Source organism: Dermacentor variabilis, chromosome 4 (assembly GCF_050947875.1).
Source record: "Dermacentor variabilis isolate Ectoservices chromosome 4, ASM5094787v1, whole genome shotgun sequence".
Lineage (NCBI taxonomy): Eukaryota > Metazoa > Arthropoda > Arachnida > Ixodida > Ixodidae > Dermacentor > Dermacentor variabilis.
In genome coordinates, this window is record NC_134571.1 from 73,966,054 (window position 1) to 73,984,607 (window position 18,554).

At 44.8% G+C, this 18,554-nt stretch overlaps 2 protein-coding genes across 2 annotated transcripts in view; one reads left to right on the plus strand and one right to left on the minus strand.

The window, feature by feature from the left end:
• Positions 1-1,341, plus strand: part of LOC142579376 (alpha-tocopherol transfer protein-like) — a 29,014-nt gene extending 27,673 nt beyond the window's left edge. Inside the window, exon 7 of the mRNA XM_075689494.1 lies at positions 978-1,341. Within this exon, the coding sequence (XP_075545609.1) occupies positions 978-1,163 (186 nt within the window). The 3' untranslated portion in view covers positions 1,164-1,341. The remainder of the gene's footprint in view (positions 1-977) is intronic.
• A 1,390-nt stretch (positions 1,342-2,731) lies between these two features.
• Positions 2,732-3,992, minus strand: LOC142579377 (alpha-aspartyl dipeptidase). The gene has a single exon (XM_075689496.1). The coding sequence runs from the start codon at positions 3,809-3,811 to the stop codon at positions 3,056-3,058; it is 756 nt and encodes a 251-aa protein (XP_075545611.1). The 5' UTR covers positions 3,812-3,992; the 3' UTR covers positions 2,732-3,055.
• Positions 3,993-18,554: the final 14,562 nt, after the last annotated feature.

Below are 18,554 nucleotides of genomic sequence, written 5' to 3' on the forward strand. Positions count from 1 at the left end.
GCTCTTTTGGTATTGCAGAAGCATAATCTACAAAAGCTGAACTTTTGTCTTTGGTTTCCCTTTAAATACTTGCTTAGCTTGTGGCTTAGCTTGTCATCATAGGCTGTTTTTTGTCGTAATAGTGCGCATAAAATGATGCACCTCAAGATCAGAATTATGCGGTATGGGTGCTTTCAACTAGATTGTTCATTGAAAACTGGTTTCCAAGCGGTGCCATGTTAGGTATTCTGCTGACTGCTTTTAATTCTTTTTACTTGCTTAACCTTTTCTTTTTCTTTTTGTCACTTGCTTCCTTGTCTATTTCTCAACTATTGCGGTATTCCCAAGTTTCTTTTGCACAGTTTATGGTGAGAAAGAAGACTGGGAGAAGTGGTTTCAGTAAGCATGCTTCAGGTTAATGGGGAGCAGGTGCTCACAGCATTACAAGGTTGATTAGCAGAGTGCAATGGACTCAATAGTGGTGAGAAAATTGGAGCACTTGGTCCAAGCACAACACTCTGTTGGGTGAGAATACATAGACCACAGAGGGTTAAAAACATTAAATGAGACATTTTCAGTAAGCCTACAAGTTGAATCAGAATTGCACCTAGTTAACCTCCCTGCCTTCCCATCCTGTTATCTATCTATGCTTTATCAATTAATCCAGTCATGAACTCTACTTGGCTGTGTATTGTGCATCAGTCAGCTGCAGTGGTGAATTAGCTGTAGCTACCCACAAAAACTGAAATTGCTGGCACTGACCTGGATGCCACCGTATCTGGTTACTATGCTTCAGCTACTCGTATATTTGCAGATTTGCATGAAAAATAGTATCAAAGCGAATTGCCTTAAATCTAATTTCAGGCTTATCTCCTAGCTCTCTCCATTGTGGCAAATACTGCCCGTACATGGTGGCACTATGGCTACTTTCACATACATATTTCATTCTGTTCACTTTCTCTGGTTTTTCATACTACAGTTTTTCTCTAATATTGCAGATACACTTTCATGGATGCAATATAGCATCCTTGCACAAGTTTGTACCACCTGAGATATTACCTGAAGAGTATGGCGGCTTCAACGGCCCCATGGATAACTCCGAGTTTGTGGCCCGCATGTACAGGAATGATGACATCTTCAAAAAGGATGCTGAATATGGCTTCAAGATCAGGATCAAAGGATGACTCTCACTGAGTGTTAGCCAGTGTACTTGCCCTACAATGTAGGCTGGCACTGCTGCTTTTTAGTTATGATAGTGTTCTTCAGTTGTGATGACAGGTTGTCCAAGTATTTATTTGATGTGTGTGATGAGCTGGCTTCCTTTGTACAAATCAGTCAGTGAAATAAATGTGACCCTCAGCAGTTGTGCAAAGCCTGAACTTGCTCTGGCCTTGTTCTTTGAATACCATCACGGCAATTTGTTAGGATAAATCCTTGGATCGCTTTTGTTCGATCCAGCCAGCAAGAAACATTGCCCAATGGACTTGCATATGCTGGCTCCATTGACATTTGTCAAAGTGAAGTCCATCTGAATGATATTGCCAGGTGGGTACATACATTTACAACAAATACAGCACCGCTTACTAAAGTTGTATTGCCACCATAAAATGCCTCCCTCACAATCCCTACTGTGAATGGTCGCAGCCTCTTCACAGCAGCTATGACACTTGCAATGAGTTAGCCTGTACTTAAAATTATGCGCTTCACTCTGCTGAAAGCATGTGCCATAGACTGTTTCACTCACTGCAATGACAGCAGTGAGAGTGCGGCCCCAAGAAACTTCCTGTCATGGCCCTTATCAGTCTACTGCGCTGGAACACAAGGCGCGTTTTGAAGTAGTTTGGCTGTACTGAACGTCTATTTTTGTTTTGAGATAAAATATATGTGCATTATACCTCAAGACTAATAGATATAATTTTTCGTTTAACTTACGGCAACCTAGACTTGTAAAATCGTTAGATATAGAGGAAAAGTGTCAAATCTGTGGGCTTCTTTATTGCCACACTCCTGGTACTCGATGACGCTGCCAATGTCTTCTTTTTGCTCGCTACGTTTAGTGGGCTATGTCCGTGAGCAAAACTGGAAGCCATCCAGGGCCTACGTTTGTAAATGGCGAAAGGGTCTATATTAAATGTGCCTGCCTTGCGTTGAAAATTCCTATAGACCTTTCTTACAAGTTTTGAATGTGTACACTGGTGTTGCACCACTAATCACAAGGTCATATGATCAAATCCTGGCTGTTGTGGCTGCATTTCGGTGGGTGGAAAATTCAAAAACACCCCTATCCTGTGCATTGGGGCACATTAAAGATCCCCTGATGGTCAAAAATTCATGCAGAGTCCCCCACTACAGCCTGCCTCGTAATAAAACTATGGTCTTCGTACAAAAATCCAGAATTCAATTCAAATGAGTACTTGACGATTGGCTTGACTAATGACAAAGGTGAAGCGGAGAAAAACATGGATGATTCCGCACAAAGTGTTTAGGTTGGTAGCATCTTCTGCATGCTTGGTGCTTTCTCCTAAACTGCATTCTTTATTTTCATAGGTTTCACTATTGTAATCTCCATGCTTCTCAGCATGGAATAATGCGGCTTGACTGCATGTTTTCATTTGGACATCTCGAGCTGCTGTTGCTAGGGCACTCGTGTATTTTAGTAAATGCCTAATGCTGTAGCTGTCGGCTGAAAGTGCCACCCAATGTTAGCACTCTTGAACAGCACAAACTTGCAATGTTGTAAAGAAACATTACAGGCACTACTTCAACTGTTTATGTACTGATTGCACCACCGGAGTGGCTGTTTCACACACGGTCGATTTAGAACATGCTGTATGACTTGTCTTCACCATGCACTGCATTTTAGCAATCAAGACTGCACTCCTTCAGGTAGAGTTCATATAAATGTGTTTCAGAGTTCAGTCCTGGAGATGAGGCACCACACAAATACTTAAGCAACTGTGGCTAATTTCGGCTTCGTCACTGTCTAAAACATCATGCCGCGACGCCCACGCAGTCAAGCAGAAAAGTAGATGGCAAAAAAAAAAAATTGCAGTGTAGGCAACCACAAGATTCACCACTAAACATTAGTGTCGGTTAGCAGGAAGCTCATGTCTGCACCAGGCTTGTAGTACACCGGATCCACATTCTCCTTGAATAACTTTGCCTCATTGCACAGCAGTACAGCACGGTTGCCTTCGACCTTCAGTATTGCACCCTCTTTCAATCCCAACACAGGCAAGTGGTTGCCCACTTCCAGGTACTCGTCGATCCTTTGATCCCTGGTCTCACCCATGTGCTTGCTGTCGGGGTCGGTTTCAATGTAGTGCGGATTGATGTTGAACGGCACGAGGCGGAGCGCAACGAACGTCGGCGGGTAAAAGATCGGCATATCATTCGTGGTGCATATGTTGGCCGTAGCAACATTCGTTCCTGCACTAGCGCCCATGTATGGCATCCCGTCCTCCAGGCACCTGATGCGGATCGCCTCGGCGGTGTTGGATTCGTAAAGAGTCTTCAGCAGTCTAAATGTGTTTCCACCGCCGATAAATATGCCCTGGGCCATCTTCACAGCACTCACCGGATCGGCGGCTTCGTGAATGCTGTCCACCTCGAAGCCCATCTCGCCGAGTCGGGCCCTCACCTTGGCCGCGTAGTCGGCGTAATCCTTGCGGGCGTAAGGCACGAACAGAATTCGCTTGGTTGCCGACTTCTTGAAGAAATCCTTGATGGTCTCGGCGGCGAACTCAAGGAATTCGCCGTTATACATGGTCGAATTTGACAGCAGGAGTAGCCTTCGCGGGGAAGCCATCGAAGAGGATGATGAAGATGACATCTCACAGCAGTGCAGGCGACGATGGCTGTTGTAAGGGGGCGTTCCGTGAGGACTAGTGCAAGCGATAGCACGGGCAGAGATAAATGAGACGCCCCATCACAGCGACAGTCACCTCCACACGCGCTGGCCACGCTAGCAGCCGCCAAAAGCTCCACGTAGTGTTGACAGTGTGTAGAAGCAGAGATAAGCCGAGCCGCGAGGCGTCGGAAGTACAATGCAATAAGTCATCTGCCCTACAAAAGATGGCAGCTCCATAGTTTTTGCAAGTTGTTCACTGCGGTGACAAAACATGGCCTCCAAGATTTGGTGGTACATGCGCACGGTAGCACGGCGAGTGTTAAATCTCAGAGGCTACAAACAAACGTTCGTAGTGTAAACATTTATCGCTTGATGACGCCAGTTTCGCAGCCGAGTCCACGGCAGTGTTTAACACTTCCTGTAGCGGCCGTTCCCTCAGTTCTGCACAAACTTCGTGAGGAGGCGTTCGTTGCCTTTTACACTTATTTAAAGTTCCGGCAGTGGCAGCCGAATGATTCGGGGGCGTCTGCTAGCGTGCGTTCTCGCGAGCCTCCGTGACGGTAACAGATGACGTGGCAATCTCAGAGGCCGCAGCAAGGGATCTAGGTTGCATGCGTGCGCCACAAGCGACGCTCGTTGCCTTTTCGTGAAAATGAGAAAACGAGAGGGCACGGACCCGGGTTTATCGGACCACGAGACAGGCGTAGCGGCCGCGTGATAGCATTCTCGGTCTCCTCTAAAATTCTTTCAACTTTCTTCCCCGTAGTACCTAGGCGAAGAGAAATCTCAAGGGCCGAAAGTCCCCACATTTCTCTCTCGCAACCACTGCTCCTCACGCATGCGCAGAAAGAGCGGAGAAATCCAATAATGATGTGCTCGTTATTTTTTTCCCTTGCCAGACAGGTCGCCCGCATTCAATGGGCCGCTGCGTTTCACACTTTGACCGTAAAGGGGCGCCAGCTCATGATCCTCACGGTGGGAAGTGGTGGATGGGAAGTGGAAAAATCGGCAATCGACCATTGATTAATGTCTGATTACAGAAGGAATTCATGATAAGTTGAGATAAATGGAAGTGGTAAAAGGGTATAGCAGAATAGGGAGTGACCATAAGCGCATCATTTCGAATATTGGATATGTAGTTGGGAAAGAGAGCAAGGAGTGCAAAATGGACAGTCCAAATTTGAATGCTGAACAAATAACAAATATGGTCACTAGAGTCGAGGAAGAACTTGGCAAATAGCCAAGTAAAGAGTGGGAATATAGTGAGCTTCTAAGTGTAATAACGACATAAATACAGAAAGAGAAACAACATGTCCGTTGGAAAGGAAAATACCAAAAAGCTGGTGGAACAGGGAGATACGAGAAGCGATCGCCGAACCACAGAAAGCATCTCGAGAGCACAGGCAGGCAAAGAAGGCGTAGTTGCTGCAAGATGAAGTAGCCAGTAAATGGGAAATATACCGGGAGAAAAAGTCTATGGTACTGGTGCAAGCAAATATAAAAGGTGAAAGTGAACGTTGGTTGTCAGAAATGCGTGCGAAAGAGAAGGCCGCACCTAGTATATTTTGGAACCTCATAAAATTATTAGGCAGGAAGTCAACAACAATGCAACAACATTTCCTAGACGAAGATGGAAACAAACTGGAAGGGGAAGCGGCATTAAACTACATCCGAAAAATAACAGCCGAATCTTTCGAAGGCAATGACGAGGTTGTATTTGAAAAAAAAAAAAGAGCATGAAAGAGAACCAGATGGAAAAGGAGCTGGTGCTGATAAATTTTGATTGGAAGCAAGCCGAAGAGAAAATTCGTAAGCGCACAGCCACAGGGCTAGACGAGGTTCCAAGAAGTAAGGAAGCTCTCGTAAAAGCAGTGGAAAAAACTTTAAAACACAGATGAATACCAGACAGTTGGCGACAAATTAGAATTATTTTAATTTATAAAGGTAAGGGGAGAAAGATGGAATTCACTCGTATAGATCGTCGACCCTTACATCGGTAATATACAGGCTAGCAATGCAGGCAATCAAATTAAAGCTGCAAGCATGGGCAGAGAATAATGTCATTTTGGAGAGATTCAGAATGGCTTCAGAATAGGTAGGCGTTTGAATGATAACTAATTTGTTCTTGCTCAGTGTATTGAAATATCAATAGTAGAAAGCAGACCGTTATGTGGCGTTTTTAGACAATACAGAAGCGTATGAGAACGTAGACTGCAACATATTGTGGGATACTCTGGAAGGGGAAGGCTTAGGTGACGATTGTCTACAGCTTTTGACAGAGATTTGCCTAGAAAATACCGTTTGCGTTGAATGTGAAGGGATGAGGAGCGAGGAGAAAGTAAATATCAACAAGGGACTGAGGCAGGGGTGCCTTTAATCCCCACTGCTGTTTATGGTGTACATGGTGAAGATGAGGAGGACGCTAGAAGGAAGTAATATCGGTTTTAATATCTCATACAAACAGGCGGATACAGTAGTAGAGCAGCAGCTTCCAGGTTTATATTATGCGGACGACATTGTGTTACTAGCTAACAATCAAAGTGATTTGCAACATCTGGCTAATGTCTGTGAACAGGAAGGCGAGAATTTAGGTTTGAAATGTAGTATTAGAAAATCAGGTGTTATGGTACTCAATGAAAACAGTGAACAGACAGTGGCAATACAGGGCCAGGAAATACCTCGGGTAAAAGAATGTAAATGCCTCGGTATATGGATAAACGAAGGCAATAGATATATGGAAACACACGAAAAAACAATAGCAGTAAAGGGGAAGAGAAATGCAGCCATAATAAAGCACAGAGCGCTATGGGGATACAATAGGTACGAGGTCCTTCGAGGTATGTGGAAAGGGTTCCAGGACTTACTTTTGGAAATGCGGTTGTTTGCTATAAATCAGGGGTACAATCAGGACTCGACGGGAACCCAAGGTCAGTGGGTCGACTTGCATTGGGTGCTCACGGGAAGACTACAAAGGAAGCTGTGAAGGGTGATATGGGCTGGACTAGTTTTGAAGTGAGGGAAGCCCGCAGTAAAATTGAGTATTAAGAACGGCTGAGGAATATGGAAAAAAGTGAATGGGCTGGGAGAGTGTTGTGGTATCTGTACACGAAAAACATTGATTCACAGTGGTTGAAAAGAACTAGGAAGCTTACGAGCAAGTATGCGGCCTGTAGGGTTAACAACACAGCAACAAAGAACTTTAAGCGGAAAGTCAGAGAAGCTGAAATAATCTCATGGGTGGCGGCAATGGAAAAGACACCTGCCATGAGGAACTACTTAAGAGGAAAAAACGACATCGGGAAAGAAATGGTTTATGATAACTCAAAGGGAAGCTCATTACATTTCGAAGCGAGATCAGGATGGCTTAGAAGACCTATAAAGCCAGATCAAAGAAGGAAGAAGCATGGGCTTGCTGCGGTAAAGCTAGGGAAGCGATGGAGCATGTTTTATTAGAATGGGAAGACATCTGCCCAGCGGTCTATTTAGGCACCACTGGCCTCCTTGAAGCCCTTGGGTTCAGCGAGATCAGGGGGAAAGGTAAACATGTCTGCAATAGACATCAGTAAGAGACGACTGGAAGATTGGTGGAAGTAGGGAAAGGACAAAAAAACGGAGAGGTACAAAAGCAAAGTTCACAATAACGTGTCAGAAAATTTGGTTGCGTGAGTTAATCATGGTTTTCTTTTTTCTGTTTTTTTTTATATTTAGGTACGACATTAGGCAGTATAATAGCAAGAACTTGGTGGCGCAACCCACCGCCTCGTTCCAACGGAGACGCTCATAACATCCATCCATCTATTCCGCTCCTTCTCGAGGGCGGAAGGTTACAAGTACGGTGCGCCCGTTTATGTCACTGGTTCCGGGCTTCGACAGTAAATTTAAAAAAAAAATATTTCCCAGCTTACATCCCGAAAGGCATGGTTAAAGACTCCAGACAACTCACAATTACGTACTATAAACTGAAAATATGGCATATAGAATCGATGTACATACCGTACCATGTCAGTGTGCAATTGGAAAGACCGAAAAAAAAAGCTGCAAACGGGGAGAAATATTCCCACCGAGGGACAACGAAAAATGGCTAAGAGTTTATTCGCTAGTCTCTCTCCGAAAATCTATGCTACTAGAAAACAATAATTCTGCAATTGTTGAAACAAGATTTTGTGCATGGTTAATTACTTATTATCATTGCTTTGTTCTCACCCGAATTTTTCGGATTTCTTGGTCTCCATAGTATCCAATACCTTTATAAAGTTTGAATGCACATGAAACATCTGTAAGCGCACAAGGTTAGTGTTTTGTTACCGTTGAGATTGATATGTAGATGTTGTGCACGGCGCGCAATAATATAAGATGTCGAAAATCGTTTCACGCATTCCGTTTTATTTGTCTCACAGTTTACTACTGCCAGTCTCGCCTTCTTTTCCGTAGTCTGAAACGGTCTGAATAAATTTATGGTCGTTAAATTTCTGTTAGAGTTTTCCTAGTTCATTATTTTAGGCCCCCATACCGACCGTGATACCGACCGGTGACCGTCGATCTCAGTCGTTCATTTCGTGCTGTCTAGGCTAGCGCCACTTCTTTTCCAGGAAGGCCGCTGTCGAGTTTACTTTCTCCGTTCGTGTGTCGACGAACGCGAAGCACTCGCAGCCTGACACAAGCGTAGCTGTTTTCAACAGTAGTTACTCATTCAAGCAAGAGTCATATCTTGCACGATTTTTCCCCCAGAGTCCGATGCGCGCTCCGGCCAGGTCCGTGGCAACTTGATAAGGCATGCTCTCGCCGCTGTTTGCCACTAGCACTACCTGTAGGTGAAGCCAAATTCTGACGTGCATTGCAGTTGCTAGAAATAACGCGCTCCACAACATATGTTTGTGCTCTTGTTTCGGTCCTCGTCAACCACACGGTTCTATTTGGTTCAGCATCACTTCGAGCACATATGAACGGCGACAGCCATGCATGTGTGCTTGACAACCCAAGAGCTCAAATTTTCTTTTTAGTACCGTTCGAGTTACAGACCACAAAAAAGTCGGAGTTAGGACATACGGCTGTATGTTCTTCCTCGCAATCACCGTTAAACAGTGTTTTCTCAGCGCGCAATGCGAATCTTGTACAAAGAAGCATCGCCTCGTGTATTCTTTCGCTGGCTGGACTTACAGAAAAGAACACAACAGCAGCACATTTTCGCTTCCAAGGCCTTAAAGCAACTATTATTCGCTGTGCGCCACTTACAAATGACAACATAGTCCAATCGAATACGAGTTTGGCGCATCGTAGGAGGATCTCTCACACTTGCGCGTCGTCTGCTAGAAAGTCAGAAGGTAGCGCCACCGCGCGGAGGACGCGCTTGACAACTGAGAGGGCGCGGCGGCCGGTTCCGCTCCCACGTGACTGACATTAGAAAGAGTAGAAGAAGATGGTCCGGCCGAGTAGGGCGTGATGTTTACATATGCAAGCGAATCGGTTGACTCCTACTTAAGGAAGCTTTAGCTCGGGGCCAACTCCGATGTCACCTATCCAAATGCATGTAAAACGCAGAAATGCTTTTATGAATAAACCTCCGAACGAAACCTTGTTGCACTTGATGTAGAAAATATGTCCTAGTGACTGTAGCAAGTAGAAGTTTGATTTAGGGAAGGAATTACTTTTACGAAAATTGCCCAATGTCGGTGTTTCAGAAAAAGAATACAAGCATGAAGTTTATAAATCTGTTAACTCTGCATTAGCAACAGATACTGCGGTTCAGTAAGCTTCATTCTTTAGAGCATCTTAGGTGGACAAATTTGAAACAATAATTCACACTTTACATGAATTGGTACAATGTTTACAGGGGTTTAGAAAAGGCCCTATCCACGATTGCGTTAGCTATGTATTTCATAGGGGTGTATAATACATCAAGTTTCCCCGCTTTAGTTATACAGAAATGTGGTATTGCTTTTCATTGCTACATTTATGGTATATAAGTTGGCAATTTGCAATTTTGATACTTTCGTCTCTTCAATTATTCCGATTTTCAACACACTTCATTAAAGAAATTGACGGTTCAAACATAAAATCTGCTTCCTACAGCCCCAACATTTCAAGTGTGCATAAAACCTCATCAAATTCGATGCCGACAAATTGCCCAATCAGTGGACCGGCAATATCTGACGGATATCCGGATAAGATCCGAAGGTTCAAGTGCAATACAAAAAGTATTGTGGACGGAGAAGGGACGTCGCACTTTGGATGGTTGAGAAGAGCCGACACATTTTATACCATGGATATCCAACACAGATGTACGTCATTTCTAAGGTGTCGAACAGAGGACACTTAAGGGACGTATACTTTTTTCGGTCTAATTGAAACAATTCAATGTTGCTATATACGATAATATACTGTGTGCGTGCGTGCGTGCGTGCGTGCGTGCGTGCCTGCGTGCGTGCGTGCGTGTGTGTGTGTGTGCGTGCGTGCGTGCGTGCGTGTGTTTGTGTGTGTGTGTGTGTGTGTTTGTGTGTGTGTGTGTGTGTGTGTGTGTGTGTGTGTGTGTGTGTGTGTGTGTGTGTGTGTGTGTGTGTGTGTGTGTGTGTGTGTGTGTGTGTGTGTGTGTGTGTGTGTGTGTGTGTGTGTGTGTGTGTGTGTGTGCGCGCGCGTGCGTGCGTGCGTGTGCGTGTGTGTGTGTGTGTGTGTGTGTGTAATTAGCAAAATTGCATTAATTCATAAACTGCGAATTCGCTCCGGTTAGCGCATGTTGCATAAAAAATAAGTAACAGCGCAAGATGCACGACAGAGTGGTTAGTCTTCGTACGTACTGGGTTTTGCACTGCTACTCGTTTTTTATGCTTCACTAATTACGTTTTCTTGCTAATGTAACTTACAGAATGCATTATTTATTTGTTTTAATTGTAGAACACATTCTTCTTTACATATTATTACCACATATATTTCTGAGGATGGCACCGGTTTCGAGATATGCGCCGTCAAGCTTGCGGTAAAAATGCGCTGTGGTTCCTTTTACTTTTTAACAGAAACGCTATGTTATGCATTCCGCTGAAGCACGAGAGTAACTGGAATGCCAGTGTATTTCGTCACAGACTTCGAAAATTAGCATTTCGAAACTAGTATCACCCTGAGAAGTCGTTTCAAGTGTATACGTCTTGCAAACTCACCGGCTACTTTTCCTAAATTGCAATATGTGCCATAAAGTAATTCATTTACCATTTCTTTAATATAATTGTATCAATTATTAAATTAACCAACTTTACATATCGTGGTAGTATTGCCCACCTCATCGAGTAATTTGGTTCAAGGGTCAGAATTGCATTATTTGTCATAGGCAATTTTTAAAAATTTGGCGCAGCTAAAAAAAGGAAAAAGCACCTGGTATATGCAGCTCCACTTGTTCAGAATAGCTTACTGGGCAGCGACCATCGAATATTCAGCTTGGAAGTCCCATTGGCTTCCTCTGGATATCCAGGAGTCCCACATCCAAATGAAAACGTCGAGTAGATTTCACAGCGACGGAGTCGGCAAGGCCCCGAAAACGCGTCATCATGGACATGATTGGAAGGAGGAATCAGCGTGCGAAATATGTTCTGCAAACATGTACCAAGAGACGGCCTGTCAAGTGGTTGTGTGTCCGCGTCACAGACAACGCTTTCTCTAAATCTACATAAACGTTTAGGTTATAAGCTACAACGAAAGTTCCAAGCCATCGCCCTTGGACCTGTTTTCGCTGACGCATATGAATAGACGGTCACACAGAGGTTCGGCCTTTTAGTTTTCTAGAAAAAGAAGCATGTTTTCTGATATGTTCAAATTATAACGTAAAGCTATAAAAATCGCCTGCCCGAAAATTAATCTCAAACTGCCGGAAAAGAAACTATGAGGTTCTATTGCGTCTCCAAATCATGCATACAACGTTCTTAATTCCAATATGTTTTATTCCGATAGCAATTATATGGACATCAACAAGCGAATTCTCGCCGTCGGCGTTGCCGTGAGGCCCCGTATATATTTAGGTGTATGTACGCTGCATGCTTATCCATGCAGCATATGCTGGTTGTTTTGCTAGGCTATTCTGTCACTAATGTTGCTCATACCACGTCTTGCGTTCTTGCCTAAATTATTCCTCAAGCTTTTGAGAATGGCAGCCCACACACAAATGTCATGAGATAATATTTACTGCGCAGGAATCTTATCTCAAATCTCCGCAGACTACTAAATATTAAAATTTCAAAACAATATCAGCGTTCAAACCTGAAAGTGATGAAATTTCTCTGGCGCGCCTCATTACGCGTGTCAGTTTACGGGCGCCTGTGCGATGCCATTACAGAACCTACACGGCGTGTTAAAACGTTTAAGTGTGCCAGAAATTTTGGTACACCCGCGTATGTTGCTTCCGCGTTGGTCGGACCCGAGTACAGTTAAAACACCATCCGAAAAGTTCAAGCGGACGCTAGACCTTTGCTATTGCATTCAAGGCTTCGCCCGAATGGCGAAACTTCCAATTTCTTTATAGTATTTACACTTAAAATTTTAATAAGTTGAATAGCCGGCTGCGCCAGACGTAAGGACTTGAAGGAGGGAACTACCCAGGGTACTTCCAGCGGTCACGCACGCGTGTTCGTTCGCACGCGATGCATGCATCTGACTTTGCACGCGGAAGACATATATTGTAAATATTATTAATATTCATATAATATTTAATATTAATAATAAATATTATAGTTTATATATATATATATATATATATATATATATATATATATATATATATATATATATATCCCATCAATACAGCGGTTGATGGAAGACGCGTCACTAAAGGCGAGAAACGCTCGATGAAGGTCTCACACCTATTACAGGAGGCAACAGTAGGGAACATCATGCATATTACACTTATATTAACAAAGAACTTATTCCGGACAGAAACACTTACTCGAATACACTTCGAGGCGTTTTACTCAGCGTCGTACGTGTAATAGTTGCAGATATAATGCGTAGCATTCGGTCTATGCCCGCTGTAAACATTCCGATGCCTCCCGATGCAAATTACTGTCCACTACACAGCAACATGCACACTAAACGAACGTATTCAAAAACTGTACCGCCTAAAACAATCATAGGCAGCAACAGCCAAATAACGTGCCACGGATACCCAGTGAATGTCATATATTCGAGTGCTGCCTCCTATGGGCGTCCTCTGGATGTTTTAAAGTAACAAAGTACAGATTTTGACGTCCGATATATATCCGAATGTCCGAGAGTGACGTCTGCAGGACGTTCAGCAGGATGCCTTTTTTTTTGTTATGCACGGGACAATCTTGTATACATTAGTAGTATGTCATTCGGATTTGTGGAGATGTCCATCGGGCGTCGTGATGTCCGTGGTCGGACGTCTCACGAACGTTCCTCGGACATACGCCTCATTGGGTACTGAGGCAAACGATTTCTCCTTTCCCTTGTATTTAGGTAGGAGCCCTTGAGCTAAAGCTTCCTCTTCATTCTACTCATCAAAACGCATCATTAACCGCGAGACTGTAGAGGCCTACTTCATGCATGTGAACTCAGGCGCATGCGTCAGCCAGACTTGTCACTCTGCAGGATAAAGAAACTGATTTTTTGAATGGCAAGATAGGCTAACACTCTTGTAAACGTCACTTTGCACGTGTTTACATTTTCTGTATATTATAGTCCGTTGCTTGAAATAATAAACCAGTTGTTAGTCTGCGCTCATGTTGTGTACTTCCTCTCGTCCTTCGTCCGGGTTGCGCTGCCCACTCATAGGAACATGTAGACATGTTGCTCGTGGGCGTGTGCACAAAGGCTCGCTAACAGCGTTAGTTGCAAAAGACGAAAACGTGTTATTTGTTTCAGTTTCACTTTCGATCGTGTACGCTTTGGTTTTGTCGTCGCAGTTTTATACTCATGGTATTCGCAAGACACTGCGAGATGTAAAAGTGCTGATTAAATATGTAGAATGTTTGTGTGGTTTAATCATGAACTCGTAACAAATTTAAATGGTTTCAGATATTATTGCGTACACGGTATGAACAGCAAACACAGTAGCGGCTCCTTATTAATTACTGCAGTGATGTGTTTAAGAAAGAGAGCCCCGGATGGCTTTGTACGTATTCAGTTTCTCAAAACCCGTCGTACTGAACAAGGCGTGGGAAAGCCCCGCAATACTCGCATATTTGTAACCAAAAGCGGCAAACGGCAATCGTCGACATTGTCACGCTGTGCTCCCTCCGCCCATGAGTTTTCTTAACTTGATCACGGCCTAGTTCGAGTGCGAACGGCGCTTTCTATCTGTCCGGTTGCAGCGTGGCAGCTAAGTTCTTCTGACATGCAAAATCAAAACTGCGCACGATTTTCTCGACCTGTTTTAAGGACATACATCTCTCCCTCATTGTCCTTTTTTTTTCTTTTTTGCGGAAGTTGTCACGGGGAAACCGGCCAGCTCGGGCACACGGGTGACCATACCATTTCCTAGCTCCTGACGAAGTTATCGTGCCTGCCAGGAAAATATGCAAAACAAGTGACGCAGGCTGTATCCAGTATCCTCATATGGTCTGCAATGTAATTGGAGCTTTGCGTCTGGACCGACGAGACGCTTGCCTCTGCATATCCCAGACGCGGGATATCCAAAGTGCAATCTGTTTTTCACGCTGCGAACGCTGCAAAGTGGGGGAAAAAAAGAAACGAAGGCATTAGGTTTTCACATTGCCTGCATTAGGTTTCGCACTTAGTTCCTGGTCTGGGAGAACCGAGCAAACAAAATTATCTCTTCAGCATTGAAATTCAGTTGAACTTGAACAACACCCCGAACTGCAACGAAACCTCATTTCCCCCGTGAGCACCATGGCTGCTTAGATGTGCAGAAACCTTATGCAGAGAGGGGCCATGCACTCCGTGCCCTTACAGACATTCGGGAGCATCCTGAAATGGGGATGTCGTTTACCGCTGTGTTCTGGCTCCAATAGGGGCCGCCTCGCTCTACCATATAAAACGTTACAACTTACACTTATCCAGGTGCAGGAAATACATCTTCGGAGGCTTCAGGCTGGAGTTGCCCTTAGACCATCTGTTAACGATTCACAAGAAGTCAACCAACGAACGTGATCCAAGTGGTCGGCTACTATGCCAACGTCTCGACGCCTACTTTGGCTGTGCCCTGAAACTCGGGTGATCACAATCTGGATTTTAAGAAAGGCGGGACTGAAGCGGAAACTTCACCCACTGGGAGCCGGACAATAAGTTTGCAGATACATTGCTACAGTTCCTGCGCTATGCAGAGCTACAAGCGTTTATACGAGTGTTAGTTTAGTTTATTTCCCACATAGCCTTGCGGCAAATCCTCTCCTCCAAAAAAGAAAAAAAAGTATTCGGCGTACTATGGCCCACATGAGAAGGTTGCACGACTTTGTAGCGTTTCCACAGACCACACAAGTTATTCCAATCTGACCGAGCATCCTGACGGAACTTTGCCTAGCTCTTGTAAACACGGAAGAAACAGCCCGATAAGCGCAGATTACTTATACTATTCACCGTAATCATGCACAGGGCTTCTCATTAAAAGAGACACACTCAATTCGATTAAAGAATTACGGGGTTTTACGTGCCAAAACAACGATTTGATTATGAGGCACGCCGTAGTGGGGGACTCGGGAATAATTAGGACCACCAGGGGTTCTTTAACGTGCGCCTAAATCTTAGTGCACGGGTGCTTTCGCATTTCGCCCCCATCTAAATGTGGCCGCGGTGGCCGGGATTCGATCCCGCAACCTTGTGCTTAGCCGCCCAAAACCATAGCCACTAAACAACCACGGAGAGTTCGCAATCGTATGTTCAATGAACTGGTTCAGATGTGTGCATTTAGCTTCGTAATGTTTCTCATCAGACGCTTAACCGTATTGCTAGGCGTTCTTGTTTTACTTTGTGTTTTCCTTTGTTTTCCTTAGTTACACAACTAAAGGCCGTCCAGCAGGTCTCGGCAGCTCTAGAGAGGCAGCGACCTCGCGAAACTGAGGAGAAGGGGGGCAGCACCCCCAGGAAAGGGGTGGCGGCCCTCTCGGATCCGCGGAAGTAGCGAGGAACCAAGACCTCGAGGAGCAAAATGCACGAGACTGACGTAGTGGCCGCGTCGCGGTAAAGGCTTGTCCTCCCTGCGTGGAGGGAGCCTAACCGACTCTGCAGGCATATTTACTAAAGTTGTTCTCTCTCTCTCTCTCTCTCTCTCTTTTCCTTAGTTTTTTTCGTGCTTATTTTCAACAAATTATCAAGTTCTCGCTTGGCCGCCAGATGCGCTGACAGAATTCGAAGTTCTTGTTCCATCAAATTGCACGCGCGTCAGGAATAGTGTATACATTTTCGAATATACGTGAGCACCAACGATCAGGGTATCGAACCGAACCGAAGCTGAACCGAAAACTAGAGCTGAATCGTTATTTTGAGCCGTATCGGAACCGAATCAAACGAATATGTTTTCCGCCATCTCGGAACCGAGTCAGAACCGGAACTTTTAATGCGTTAGTATTCCTAGGCTAGTTCACACACTTTCTTTGGGCTTTGTGTGTTTGTACGTATGCACATGTAACCGTTTTCCCACCCACCTGGGTCGTTGGATAATTCATGGTCGAATGGTTAGAGCAACGGGGTGCTGTGATGAAGGAACAGGGTTTGAAACCAGCCATCGGACCAACTTGGGTGGCTGAGTATGTGGGAATATGTACACATGTGCCGCTTTCCAACAAACCTCTTCCACGCCGACATGCGTCCCTTTAGATGCCGAACTGGGCAGGTAACGCTGTTCAATCAAACTCTTCAATGCCGACTTGGAGCACTGGGTGCGGGCCACTCGCTCAGTTCTTGTATTCAATGAACCTCCCAGAGATTGATCTGGAATCTAGGATGAGACATCTTATAAGCAGAAGACGAACTTGACGCGTGAGATTCGATTCGATGACTGACAACTGTACTTTGATTTGAGTGTTCCGTTCGTGGTAAGCCCGTGCAGTAAAGAGTTAGATTCTTAACTCCTATGTTGCGTCAGGGGTGTGTTTTTGGCCGTTACGGTAACGTGACAGCATTATCTAGGGCCCACATTAACAAAAATGTTGCTATGTTAGAATTGTTCCTAAGAGCAAACGCCATCCAATCGTGATGTTCGACATATACAGGTTGTCCCACATAACTTGAGCCAAAGTTTTAAAAATGAAAGGCACTCCGGACGCGAGTTGCACCGACTGCATAATGTTGGCACTGGGCTAGAGTTACTCAGGGTATCTTTTATTTTCCCCTTAACTAACGGATTAGTTATGTTTAATTAATCGACGTTTTAAGTATTGGCTGCAGACCCCAAGTGTGACACGCAAAGTTGTAGAGCACCTTGAGAAACCTCTCAAAGAATTGTTTCCAACACGCTATATATCTCACGTGGTCCTTTTTCAGCGTTCCAAAGATGGCCCCGAAATATGAAAAAAAATACCACGTGACAGGGCGCTTGCGCACTGTTATTGTGCTGCTCTCAAGCCTGCGATGGATAAACAAGGTAGGCTGCAGCGAGACTGGCCCGCGACAGGACGTTATGTCTGGTGTAGGTATCTGGGCATGCGGCTCTTATCGCATGACGGTGCAAATGCATGCTGCTGGCCGAGCGTTGACGAAGCGATAAAGCGTTTAAGGCCACGGAAAAGAAAAGGCGAAAGCACCATTTGGTTCTGCTTGAACGAAGGAAAGGGCGAAGCGCGTGGGGACTATGGAAGGCGATGACGGCTGCTACAATTTTGCCTTTGTACACAAATGGCCTTGTAGTAGTTTTCGAATTGAACGATAATGCTACAACTTTAAACCTTAAGGCTCGAATAACAGCGCATAAATCACACAGGGACAAAACTAACTAACGATTAAAAAAAAAACTTTGGCTATATTCAGGGAAGATTACGCATGTCTTTTTCATACGATGACTCTTCTCGCACTGGCCCCTTCTGCTCTCCCTATCACACGTACTGTCTACCAGACGTTCTTTTTTGATCTCGCAACCCGCACGTGCGCATCGCTTCGTCTTCGCAGTATCGGGTGGCCACGTCTGGATTCACACTCGCGCACCATTACCGGCGCGTCAGTCCTGAGAGAGTGAGAAACGTCATAAATATTCAATCCTGGGCGAGGACGTGGAGACAGATATTCTGTCAAAGTTTTCTTCAGACCCACATGCAAGTGTTCGTGGTGTGGGTGCTGAAGCTGTCGTGTCAAAGCCTTCAGTGTGGAGAGTACTTAAGAAGAGGCAACTTTATGCGTACTACGCGCGGCTGCACCAGTTGTTGGAGCCCCGCGATTTCCGAAATCGAAAGGTCATTGCAACTTGGATTATATTCAAGACGGAAGAGGACCCAGGCTTTGTCAACAAAATACTGTGGACCGATGAAGCTGCCTTCTCACGTAATGCCCAAGTGAACATCCAAAATGGTCACTATTGGAGCGACGAAAACCCTCACTGGGCTTTCAAGACACATCACCAATATCAGTGGTCGGCTAATGTGTGCTGTGGAATTTACGGTGGCACTATCTTGACCCCGTGTTTTTTTTATAACACGCTTACAAGTGAAATATGCGTCAAAGGCATCATCATATGCGTCAAAATTCTAGAGGATATTCTTTGTGAAGTTCCATTGGCTAGGATCAAGGATATTTGGCATCAGCATGATGGTGCTCTTTGCAGCAAAGCTTGCAAACGGCTGCA

Coding starts and splice junctions, on each gene's coding strand:
- LOC142579377 (XM_075689496.1), bottom strand. CDS start 3,811: ATGTCATCTTCATCATCCTCTTCGATGGCTTCCCCGCGAAGGCTACTC.